Raw genomic sequence first — 12,980 nt, 5'->3', positions numbered from 1 at the left:
CTAAATACTCTGTGTGGTATGTATTTTCAGTTAATTCATTTCTGCAAATAAAGTGAATCAATTTTAAGAAATTTTGATACCTCTTAGCACATCAAAGAATTTTCTTGTTCCTGTTTATTTGCAGTGTCCATCCAAATGTGAAAGAGGAATGAAATAAAGTAGGAAAGGTAGACTAGTAAATATGATTAAACAAAATTGATGAGGAGTGGAGTCCAAAAGCGGAAATTCTATTGGAAGCTCCCCGAATGTAGTGGAAAGAATATCACCGTAGGAATGCCTGGATTGGATTGGGCAGAACTGTGACTTCCTAGCTTTGGGACTTTGTACAAACACATCACTTAACCTACTGAATCTGTTTCCCCATCTTTAAAATGGGTGTATGTTACCTTTCCTGATACAAAGGATTTGAGTAAAGATCAAAAGAGTCAGTTTATAAAAGAACTTTGAAAGTGGTATGTTTCTCTGCAAATGTTAGAGTATTTTTTTGCTTTTGATTTATATTGATTCTTGGAATGATATTTTAAATATATATATATTAGGCCAGAACAAACTGCTACTTAATAAATTCTAGAGAATTAAATTCAAGCTTTATTTTCTTATACTTAGGTAAATTTTAATCTACTTTACCTAAATGTAATTTACAATTAAATTCACTCACTTTGTGAATTTAATTTTTTTGACTGTTTAGATAAATTGACTAGATTATTTAGATAAATTGAACAGATCATCTTATCTAACAGTTGGTATTTGGTAGATGTGTTCGCTGAGTAGGCTGTCAGACTCCCTCGTTTTGAAAAATATTTGCATTCTGCTTTTGGAGTAAACTTGAGCCCCTTTGATTTACACTCTTGGAGTGTTTGCAGGATGTAGGCTGTCAGCTCCGCGTGTGGGAGCATGGTAGAAAGACAGGTTAGGGAAGAGCGCCAGAACTGAAGAGAGGAAGGAGGAGGAAACAAGACAGGGTGATAGTTTTCAAATTAAATGTCAGTGGAAGCTTTTATCATAGGGTCAGATCTGTCCTTTAATGCGACCACAGGAGCAGACCTTACCCTCTAATCACTGATGGCTTTCATAGGGCTATAAATTGGGGATGGGAGCAGTCATATTCATTGCCTATGAATGACTCCTTTAGACCTTCTCCCGAATATGCAGTAAATCAGTGGGTCACTATTGAAAACATATTTGGGCCCTAACAAAGCAGGAATGAACTTGGCAAAAGTCTCCCTTCCTATGTTTAACAACCCTGTTCTAAGCCACAGTCCAGGAAAACAGGGCCTAAATAGCCCTGATGGAGTACTCCCCATCTCCCAAGTCCTTAAATCTCTGGCTTTCAAGTCAGAAACCCTACTTTTACCCCAAGATAACCAGTTACTTTTTTTTTTTTAACCTTTGCTCTTACTTTCTGTTATTAGGTGGATTAGATTCCATTTCTTTCACACTTTGTTGTATTTTTCAGAATGAAAATATTTAGCTATTATAAAAGTTAAACATGATCATTATTTTTAAAAATCCTAGTAATTTAGATCTGTTTAAAGGAGAACATAAATCTCCTTCCCGCATTTGATCTTGCAGGTATAACCACTATTAAGAGTTTGGTTATATGCTATGTCTTAAAAAAAAGATGTGGTTTTACATATTGTTATGGAAGCTGCTGCTTTCAATTAACAGTACATTATGGATTTCTCTACACCCTCTTCAGGATATATACCTCATCTCATTTAAGAGCTGCATAGTATACGATCATACCACAATTTATAAGATTGAGAATTTGCTTATTCGCCATATGGGTTTCTTTTGAGAAATGCCTGCATACTTTATCCATTGTTATTAGTATGTTTTAAGTTTTTCATAGTCAAGGTATTAATCCTTAATCATGTACAGGCAGAACTCATTTTATCGTGTTTTGTTTTATCACTCCTCGCAGATGTTGTGCTCTTTTATAAATTGAGGGCAAGACCTTCCACCGGCAAAAAGATTACCTCTCGCTTTATTGTGGGTGGTGGTCTGAGACCAAACATACAATATCTCCGAGGTATACCTGTACTACAAGTATCTTCCCCCTACCTTTTTATAAACTATTTATGGTGTCTTTCTCTTAAGAATTTTCTATTTTTATATAGTCATACCCGTTCATCTCTTTTGTATATGTGTGTGTGCGTGTTTTTAACTTCATTGGTGTCTCAGCTTTGGTTCCCCCAGAAAGAGATTCTTGAGATGAGAATTCAGATGCATGTACAGTTGACCCTTGAGTCCACTTATATGTGTATTATTTTCATTAAACACATAAAGTACTGTAAATGTGTTTTCCCTTATGATTTTCTTAACATTTTCTTTTCTCTAGCTTACTTTATTATAAGAATACAGTATATAATACATATAACATACAAAATACGTGTTAATTGATTTCGTAATTGGTAAGGCTTCCAGTCACAGTAGGCTGTTAGTTACATTTTTATTTTTAGGGAGTTAAAAGTTATATGCAAATTTTCAACTGTGTAGGGTGTGGGGAGTGCCGGCACCCCCAAACCTGGTGTTGTTCAAGGGTCAAGTTTCTTTAGTGGTATAGGAACAAAAGTAGAGGTGGGAAGTAAGGCTGTCAATAAAGGATGCCTTATTAGCCAGCTCCCATAGTGAAAGTTGCTTAAGGGGAAACTCTGGGGAGTTGGGTAAAGCAGTGGTCCCCAACATTTTTGGCACCAGGGAATCTAATGCCTGATGATCTGCGGTGATGCTAGCACTGGGGAGCTGCTGCAAATACAGATGAAGCCTCGCTGGCCGCTCACCTCCTGCTGTGCGGCCTGGTTCCTGATAGGCCACAGTACTGATGTGGCCCAGGGGTTGGGGACTTCTGGGGTAAAGCACTTGCCTCAGAGTTGTCCCACCCAACAATAAGCTATTGGTTGAGAGTTGCTCCTGGGGAGTATTCTAGTTATTTATTGCTGCCTTACACAACACCCTAAACTAAGTGGTAAAGCAACCACCACCATTTATTATAATCACTCATATACTGGGAAGCTAACTGGGGCTGGGCTCTCATGCAGTTAACAGAGGCAGAGGCTGGAGTCACCTGAAGGCTTCCTCACACATGTCTTGTGCCTTTGGGAAAACCCAAAATGGCTGAGGGTGTAACATCTGGGGCTTCTCAGGCATCCCTCACGCTCCATGTGGTTTCCCACATGGTTTCTCTTCCAGCATGTAGGTTTCAGATTAGTCAGACATCTTACTTTGTGTTTACAGTTTCCAAGGCACAAAGAGACAGACAGCTACATGTGAGCCAGGAGAAAACCACCTCACTTAAAGAAAAAAAGGACCGATCTAGCTTGGGAAGTCATGCTGCATCACTTAGATATCATTATGACCAGCTCATATTCAGACGGAGAGGAATTAGATTCTCCCTTTCAGAAGAGTATCAGAGAATCTGTGGTTTGTGTTGTAAAATAACCAGGAGTTAATTTACCTGCCTATCTCCGTGGACAAAGCAGCTTTCAGGCAGAGATGCTGTTAGGGGCAGCTGGGCATTGACAGGAGCATGCTAGAACCTTGAGGCATGAGGGATGCAGATGAGGCATTGACAGTCTCTGCTCTAGGTGGTCAAGATAAAAATGTCTTTCCCCACTCCCCCTAATATGAAACTAATTACTAATATTTTCTTCTAGTTCCTGTTTAAAGCTTTTGGTTTTTTTAAATATCTGATGGGATTAAGAGTCAAACACTTAATTTTAATAGTTAGCCAGTTGTGCTAATATTATTTTAACATAAACTACCCAGCAGTTCTCTAAGTTTCAGGACCCTGTTACACTCTTAAAAATTATGTACGGACCCCAAACAGCTTTTGTGGTTGATAGTTTTTTACTATATTCAAAATTGAGGCCGAAACATTTAAGAATATTTATAATTCATTTAAAAACAATAACATGTTAACTTATTTTTGATGAAAAATAACCAAGACGACTAGCACTATTTTACATATTTGCAAATTCCCTTAATGTCTAACTTAAGGCGGCTAGATTTTCATATCTGCATTGTCTGTTGCCATATCACACCTCATGTAGTCTCAGGAAAACTTCACAGTACAAATGTGAGAGAATGAGAGTAAAAAAGGCAAATAATGTTTTACAATTATGAAAATAGTTTTGACCTGTGGGCTTGCTGAAAGGCTCTTGGGAGAACTGCTGATCTAGCCTTTCCCTGATGATGTATGTGAATGCCGGCTTTGGCTGAAGGTGTCTTTATCCTCCCATTGTAGGGAGTTGGACCTAGGATGAGACACACACCTGCTTGGGGTGCTTACTCAAAGCCTTCAGAGGAAGATGCAGGTTGAGGACCAAGAACCAGCGAGATTGCTAGAATTAAGAGACTAGGAGGAGGAGTTCCAGACCGATTTGGGCAGTGCAGGAAGGTGTTCTGAGAGCCTCTCATAAATAGCTTAACCGTATCATCCAAATTGGAACACTTTTAAGAGCAAAAAGGGGCAATAAAATGTGAAATGATTACTAAATACTCTAACTATTCCTAAATAAATCTGTTTCTGGTGTTTTTACATTTCACTCCCCACATTGCTCAATGAGCATACCTCCCCCTGACTGCCCCACTTGCAGACTTAGTGTGGAGGCTGCACAGGAGGTGTGAGTGAATGGAAAATCTTTAACTATGATAATTTCATAGTCAAAGAGGTGTTCTAAAATCTTTTCTTAGAATTGAGTAAAACCTGGGAAGTCCCTTTTTCAGAATTTTGATATCTTTTAAATAGCTTTCCTTGTGACAGACGCTTTTGCTTTTGAGGATCAGCACTGTATGGAGGGTACAAGGGTTAACAACTGCACTTTAACCCCTTAAAAAAGTCTAACGGTATTCTATTTTCCTCCAACTGCCTCACCCACAATACAGTTGTCCCAGTAGAAGAGTTGGTTGTGTTTAGTAGCCCCTGCGAACTTACCGTAGGAATCAGAGACTAAGTAATTTCTATTTACTTAGGTAGCAGTTGCAACTAAAAAATAACTAAAAAATCCAGACTCAACTACTTGATTCTAAGGCAGATATCCTGGCCCTGGGTTACTTTAGTGGGAGGCAGTAGTCACCATAGCCTTAGAATTTTACTGGGCTCTGACCCTTTTTTTTTTTTTAACTCTGCAGAAGGAGCAAATTAGAATTGTTCTAAGTCAGGCTTGTTTAGAAAAGAGCTATTGTCTAATCCACCTTTATCCTGAACACCTACCTGTTTAACCTCGCATAGGAAAAGTTTTTGAGACACCCGGGATGTTGATCTTTTATTTCAATCTCTGTCATGGTTCCTGTGTGTCCTCTTCGTCTACGCCTCCTCCGCCCCAATTTCTTTTAGGCCCTTTACATGGGACTAGTTTGTCATTTCGCTTGTATGCTACCTACCCTCATTTCTGTACCAATAGTCTAGAAGCTAAAGCATGATTCTTAGCTCAGTTCATTAACTGCTCACTCAGCCACCCCTGCTGGACAGTAAGGACCCCCTAATGGCCACAGTTTTTAGGTCGGCTCTTCCTTTACCATCGCTACTGGAGTCTTTTTCAGATTATCTTGAAATGTTTCCTTTTTAAAAAAAAATTGTGACCTTACTCTATGTGCAACTGGTTTTTTTTTTTCAATATTTGAATATAAATTTCCAATAGTGTTAGATTATTGCTTTTTTCTACAGCAGCAGCATATAAGGTAAAACCACAATTGAATGGGTAGCTGGGCAAAATGAAGCTTTTTGTGATGTTTTTTCACCTAATTTGGGAACATTGCCATTGTATTTCTAAACAGTGGGTAAATATTTTGATCAGCTCATTAAATAGTTAATTACCATTATTCCAACTCCTGTAATATGAATGGGAAAATTCTATACCCTAGAAACTTAAAATATGATGTAAGAGATTGTGCATATGGCTATAACATCATGTAAATATCTGTAGACAAATCTGTTCTTCTTTGGAACACATTTCATAATAGGTTTGGGCCTCAGATCAGCCTCGTGCTTCATGAAGGTTTATCTACTTTCTGCTGGAGGAAGACAGTGGGCACCGGCTCCTCAGTTTGTTATAACAGGATTGTAGGAAGGCCATTCTTGATGGACACAGATCCTGTTGTCTTAGAGCTTAAGTGTCCTAGTTAGTTTCCCTCCCATATGTAGGAAAATGTACTCCGCATTTGGGTCCGCTCTGTTCCAGCGTAACTGCTTAGACACACTGGGCACTGCTGCTGTGAATTCGTAAGTGGGCACTAGCTTTTCTGGGGAGTACTTTAGGTTGTCCCTTGGTCTAAAAGTTCTTTACAAGGGACAGTAACCTGAATAGTATATCCCTAGCAGTACCACCTTGTATGGGGAGGCCTAACTTAGTTATTAGGACTGATAACTAAGTGATTGTTCTACTTTTTAAGCACACACTCACCAATAAGCCATATCACTACCCTGGTTAGTCAACTTAGTAAGGTTTTCTGATTTTTCAGGTTCCTTCTGCCACTCACTTGTAGGTTACAAATGGCTACTGTTTAGTGAAGGGATGCTAAGGACAAGAAATGTTTTGTTTTTATTTTTTACAAAATTCCTATGGACGTGCTAAGTAGCTCTCATGGAGAAGGCAGCTTTCATTCCCTTGAGAGTATGTCTATTGGGAGATCCTTTTGGGAGACGAGGATTCCCTTTGGTAGGTTGCAGCATTCATATTATTTTACCTTATTCTCTTTGAATTTCTTAGCAAAAGTAAATTAAGAATAGATCTTAAGTAGTATATTTGTTGTAGGGAATATAGATCTGATTGTGGGTCTCTTCCTATAAGCATTTTCTTCTAATCTCTCTGTATGGTATTGATTTCACAGAGCTAAGCATTACCAGGGTTGATAACTTTTCTTACTGTAAAGAATTATGAACAGTGAAGGAGGGAGCTAGATAATACACATGGTAATTTAAGTCTAGAAGATTAGAAAGTAGAGCTGGTATTCACTGTCACTTAATGTCATATGTAGCTGGCTTCTCAAACTTTAAATGTTCATAGGAATTGTTTGAGGGTCTTGCACGTTTTGATGATGCATTAGGTCTGGGGTGGAATCTGAGAGTCTGCATTTCTAACAGACTCCCAGGGGATGCTGGCTGGTGTTGCTTTTGTCCAGGGACCACATTTTGAGTAGCCGGGGTCTATAGGAATTTAGGACATATGAAATCTAACTTAATAACAACCACCATGTATTGAATGTTTTTTTCTGTACTAGGCACAGAGCAGTAAAACAAAAATGTGAGAGAATAGGCACTAGAGTCTGACTACACGGATTCACAATGAAGCTTTTCCCTTTACCAGCTTAACCTCGAGTAAATTTTCTCTAAGGCATGATTCTCAGCCCTGGCACTACTGATTGACATTTTGGGTCAAGACAATTCTTTGTTGTGGGGATGCTGTGTGTTGTAGGATGTTTAGCAGCATCTCTGGCCTCTACTCACTAGGTGCCAGTAGCATACTCTTTCCTAGATGTGACATCTAAAATGTCTCCAGACCTTGCCAAGTGTCTCCTTAGGGGCAGAATTACCCCTGATGGTGAATCTACGGCTACTGTTGAAATGTGGAAGTTTGGGGGATCCTGTGATGTAAGTAATGCACTTTATATAAGCAACTAGTTTGCTTTATCATGAAGCTTCTACAAAGAAAAGAATAGACATGGACTAGCTAAGCAGTAGTCTTTGCCACGTCTGGTTTTGCGGATGATGATAGTTTGCTGTTTGTAAGCAAGGGTCATCTCTCCCAATAGAATTTCAAAATGGATAGAAATAGAATTTAAAAATTTTTGATTATGATTTTCACCTTGCTTCCAGGATGTTCTTTGTAAGAAAGCAGTGATATCATTTGAAAATTAAAATGCAGCTTTGGTTTGTTAAAATGGAAGAACAAGTAGTCTGTAATAAGTTAGTGTTGAGAATGGGAATGAAGGAGTTCTCACAAAAATGTAATTTTAAAACAAAATGAAACTTAAACATTAGCTGTCGTTATCTTGGAAATTTTTAAGGCAACCCAGAGAGCACAATAAATTCTAGTAAGACTGCTCTAATAACCGCTTTTAAAATTGGTTTTATTAAGTTCTTAGCATTATACCTTAAGTGACTTCATCGATTACATTTTATGGTGTTCAAATTGTTTAAAACCATGTGTTGAGCAAAAGTTACAACCACTTGAGAGTCCTTTGCTTTGTATAATTAGCAATATAGTATTAATGAGGCATAAGAACTATATGACCTGTAGCCGCCCTGTCTGCTGCTCACTGGAGAGAGGATGGGTCTCTCTAGAATTGTAGGAAAGACTGTTGGGGTGAGCGGTCCTTGTCATTGAGTTTACTCAGTGGAGACAGTGCTTATCAGTCAGCAGAAGTGTATGTGGTTCATGACAACTCCTGCTCTTTATGTTAATGTATTTTTATGAAGTCAAAACCCATTATAGAAATAAGAAAGTATCATGCCAAAATTAGAAATGACTTTTATTTTTCTTAAAATATTCGCCATAGCTGTATTTATTTTGACTAGAAGAAAAACTGAATTAAGGGCACAATTCTTTTTTGCCTTGTATGAGTTCTTTCTATTATACTTTATTTATTCATTCATTCATTCATTTATTTAATTTCTTTGGCAAGGCAACCCTTGGTTGACCTCACAGATTACAATGACCTTGTCAGCTTATAATCCCTTATTTTTTAAAGAATTTTTATGCCTACCTGGTCTTCCTAGGTAGTCTCCCATCTAAGTACTAACCAGGCCCGACCCTGCTTAGCTCAAATGGGATCAGGCTTGTTCAGGGTAGCATGGCTGTAGACCCTTATTTTTTATTTTTTATGCCTACAGCACCTGGTCTTCCTAGGTGGTCTCCCATCCAAGTACTAACCAGGCCCGACACTGCCTAGCTTCGGAGATCAGACGGGATCGGGCTTGTTCAGGGTGGCATGGCCATAGACTATACTTTTATTTTGAAAAGTGTTTTTGTTACAAATATTAAGTCATTAACAAAATCTGAAAGAGAAAGGCCTGGTCTGGTTTTGCCTTCTCAGTCTCATGCAAAGATTCTAATCACAGTTAAGTTTCAACAGCTTCCAAGAAGGATATATATTTTTTGTTCCCTTCGTTCCTTAATATCTTAATTTCAATCCCCCATTTCCCAATTTAGAACTTTCTGTACTTTCTAATCATATAGATTAATAACATAACTAAATACGTGCCATTTTAAAGTTATATCAACCAGTGATTAAAATTGAAGTCATATTTCTTATTGTGGAACCAACAGTATCTTCTGTTAAAGGGAAATGGACACACTGACCTGAGGGTAAACTTAGTCATTTTATAGAGAAATGGGTGGAGTGCTTGAAGGGACCTTTTCCTGAACAGCCTCACGTAAAGAATCTCCTTTCCCTGTTCTCCTTGACAGTAACCTTCTGAGAGTTGTAAACTTCTGGCCCTGCCATGGGTCTGTCTACATACCTTCTAGACCAGTGGATCCTACCTTGGAGGGGGAAAAAGCAAGTTTTTCAGGCCCCTATATCATAATTTTTGTCTTATAGTTTAAGAAAATGCATATGACTGAAAGCTACATTAATTCATTTAATAACAGCTTTAAAGGGAGTCTGAAGTTTTTATTCAGGAAGCAGTGGTCTTTCTAGTGGGTTCTCAGACCCGTCATAGTAATTCCCTGTCCCCTGGGTGAGGATCCGCAGATTAGGGATCCACACTATGGAATCTTCTCCAGAGCTCCTATTTCATGCTTTATGATTTCAACTATATTTGAAATCACTTAGTATTATTTTTCTTATAACCCATATTTATTCTCCATTTTTGGCTGATAGAAGTGTGGTACACTTTTTTTTTTATTGTTACATAATTATGTTTATGTTGGGTACTTGATTCCTTAACTCCCTTCTGTATACTTTTTCTGAACTTGAAACTGAAAGCTAATTACAAACAAGTGATTTGGATTTCTAGTTATATTACAGGTGACAAGCTGTAAAATATTAAAGCTTATTTTCTGAATTGGTTGTCCTACTTCCAGTAACTTGTGCCAGTGGTTCCCAAATGCCCCCTGCTTGGGGAGCTTTTGAAGTATAGATTCTTGGGTTCCCCTCTGGATATTCTTAACTCAGTAGGCCCGGGATGAGGGGTCATAAATCTTTAATTTTTAAAGTTCCATACGATCTGCTTGCAGTGGCATATTGTTAAACCTTAGTTCTTCTTTTCTATACTAAGGGGCCAGCAGAATTGGGCCCATGCCGACGTGTCATCTCTAGGGTTAGACTGACTTTACTATTAGTTTTTTTCTAAGTCTTTTAGTATCACCAAGCTATGAGAAAAAGTGTACGGTTCTGATCACTAGGAGGCAGCTTGGACTGCTGCCTACAGTACTATTAGATGGCCTAGCTTCTCCTCTTGGCCTTCGTTCCCCAAAAAGAGGAGTTTAGAGTAGCCTTTTGCCTTTAAGTCTTAGATGCATGATCTACATAAAAGAGGATAGCTCATCTTTGTATCTGCAATGTCTGTGTTAATGTCTCCTTCCACGTAGTCCACTTGTCCTTTAACTCCAGTTTGGTAAACAGGTGTCACAGTTTTATCAGCCAGTGTCTGTAGATTTTCTGCCCAAGTACATATGCTGTATGCAAACATACAGGCAGGGAGGAGACTTCAGGTGACCGAGGACCGGTTCTGATAGGATATGAAGCAGTAATCAGAGTAGTTAGGATATGAAGCAGTAATCAGGGTAGTATCCTTTCAGTAGTGAGGTTACTAGAGGGATAGGGCTGATCAAGAGCTCTCCCTATATCCCACCTTGAGCTAACTATGGTTGGATGTCATGTAAAAGTAGGAAGCCGCCTTTTTAAACTCAAAGATGATCTCCGCGCATGGCCTCATATTAGAGACAGTGTTAAATGATCTTTTTCCATATATATACAGTCTAAAACAAGTTTTTAATAGTTCTTGGGATTACCTGTCACAAATTGATTTTAAAGAACCGTACTATTTGAGCCAGTGGGGTTAATTAGTAACAATGATGATCGCTACCATTTATAATGATACTGGAGGCCTGTTGCTCTCTATAGAGGTGTTCTTTCCCCTCTTCCTAATCTTAATTCTCAAAACATTCTTGTTGGGGTAGGCGGTGCCTCTTGGCCAGTATGGGCCCTACTCTTCTCATTAGCCCCTATTTTTTTCTTTTTCCATTTACCAAAATAATTATTTTTCTCATTTTTTTTCTTGTCTTAATCCCATTTCTGAATGCCTACAGCTTCATTCACCAGAACTATTTCTGACTGCTCATTGTAAACTTTGTTCACTATGAAGTTATTTCAAACTCTTAAATTCTTTAGCTAAAAATTCCCTTTAAATTTCTAGACATGATTTGTCTGTAGTTTTTGTAGTAAAAGCCCATTTTCTTGGGAATCCCCATCTGTAGTCAGTGTTCAGCTGGCATCATGACATGGTTATTCTCTTAAATTCCTTTCTGGATGCATGAGAAAGGCTACTTTGGAAGTGACGGCAGGAAAAGCATTAGGATCTTGACTCTGGCTCTTTATTTTTATTGCTCTTCCTGACATCAGTGTCTATCAGCCAACACCAACTCTTTGGTAATTATCTCCCTTCAGTCCACGATCAAGGCACCTGCATATTTGGTGTCTGGTGAGGGCCTGCTTCCTGGTTGACACATGGCTGCCTTCTCATTGTAACCTCACATGGTGAAAAGGGGTCATTAGCCACCATTCTTTTGTCTATATTTTCTCCTTTATTTTTTGCCATATTTTTGATACCCCAACTTTTGATTCTTTCTGGTTTTCTTTTATGTCCTTTTTGTTATTTGGCTGACATATATATGATCCTTGAAGCAGCTGTTACTAGTTAGGTTTGAGAATCTGAGATGAAAATGTGTGAAGTTAACCACTGTATACCATTACCCATGTTTGACATTCGTGAGGTCTTTTAAATTAATAACCAAGACCATTTCCCAATCTTTGTCCTTTCCTCTCTTTTCAATACCAGAGTATTACACTTACTTGTTTGGGTGGATATTTTAAGCTCTTCATAGGTCTTAGAGGGCAAATATTTTTATATTTTTATTAATGATTATATCTTTGAATGCACTCTAAGGCAACACAGTGCTTTGCAAGGTTAATATGGCCAAATTATGGTGTAACTAAATGTAAGTAACAGTGATATAACAGGCAAAGGATAGATTAACTTCCCAACCATAATATTTAGAGAACCTGATTATAGAATTTAATATATATTGAAATAAAAACTGAATAACTTGTAATTGGATGCATTCTCCTCCTCCCACCGAACATGGTTTATAATGTAAAAAGTACTGCAATCTATTGTATTCCTTTTAGGGTAAGATTATAGAGATGCAAGTGCAAGAAAGTAGAGCCTCGGTCAGGTCAGAAATGAAACTCTTGTGCTTTAATGGTCATTAGAAGTGATATAGCTGTGAGCAAAAAAACTGCCATAATTAGTTGCTAATTTAATGCAGTTCTGTGTGCTGAGAAGTGTTTGTCTTTTTTTGAAGTATTGTTTCCATTTTCTTAAGATGTGTCAAGGAGAATTGAGGAATTTCTTGCTTATTCACAGCTAGGTAGGCTAAGAATGGGTTGGCTCAACATTTTTTTTACCAATTTACTTGACCTAAGGCTGGTGGGTTTGTTGCAGTCCTGAATCATGTCTCAAAGATACTTCTGTTTTGTGGCGAGAATCCACACATTAAACAAAAAGGGAGAAGAGAGGGGAGCTTTCTCCCTTTTTTGATACTTTGTAAAAATTGGACCATCTGTTTATCTTTTGATATATTATTTCACAGTGCTGGTCCCAAAGGTGATAACATCTATGAATGGAGATCAACCATTCTAGGCCCACCGGGATCCGTGTATGAGGGTGGTGTATTCTTCCTTGATATCACTTTTACACCAGAATATCCCTTCAAGCCTCCAAAGGTAAGGAATTACCCAGATTTATACTAAAA

At 38.2% G+C, this 12,980-nt stretch overlaps 1 protein-coding gene and 1 pseudogene across 1 annotated transcript in view; one reads left to right on the top strand and one right to left on the bottom strand.

Moving 5' to 3' along the window:
* LOC120581656 (ubiquitin-conjugating enzyme E2 E1) overlaps nucleotides 1–12,980 on the top strand; it is a 64,108-nt gene that overhangs the window by 47,270 nt on the left and 3,858 nt on the right. The window contains exon 4 of the mRNA XM_039836762.1: nucleotides 12,819–12,951. Coding sequence (XP_039692696.1) covers nucleotides 12,819–12,951 — 133 coding nt within the window. The remainder of the gene's footprint in view (nucleotides 1–12,818; nucleotides 12,952–12,980) is intronic.
* On the bottom strand, nucleotides 8,825–8,943 carry LOC120581693 (uncharacterized; annotated as a pseudogene).

This window comes from Pteropus medius, unplaced genomic scaffold, assembly GCF_902729225.1.
Source record: "Pteropus medius unplaced genomic scaffold, Ma_sr-lr_union100, whole genome shotgun sequence".
NCBI classification, from domain to species: Eukaryota; Metazoa; Chordata; class Mammalia; order Chiroptera; family Pteropodidae; genus Pteropus; species Pteropus medius.
The sequence above is the reverse complement of the archived record's forward strand: the minus strand, read 5'-3'. Positions and strand labels throughout refer to the sequence as shown.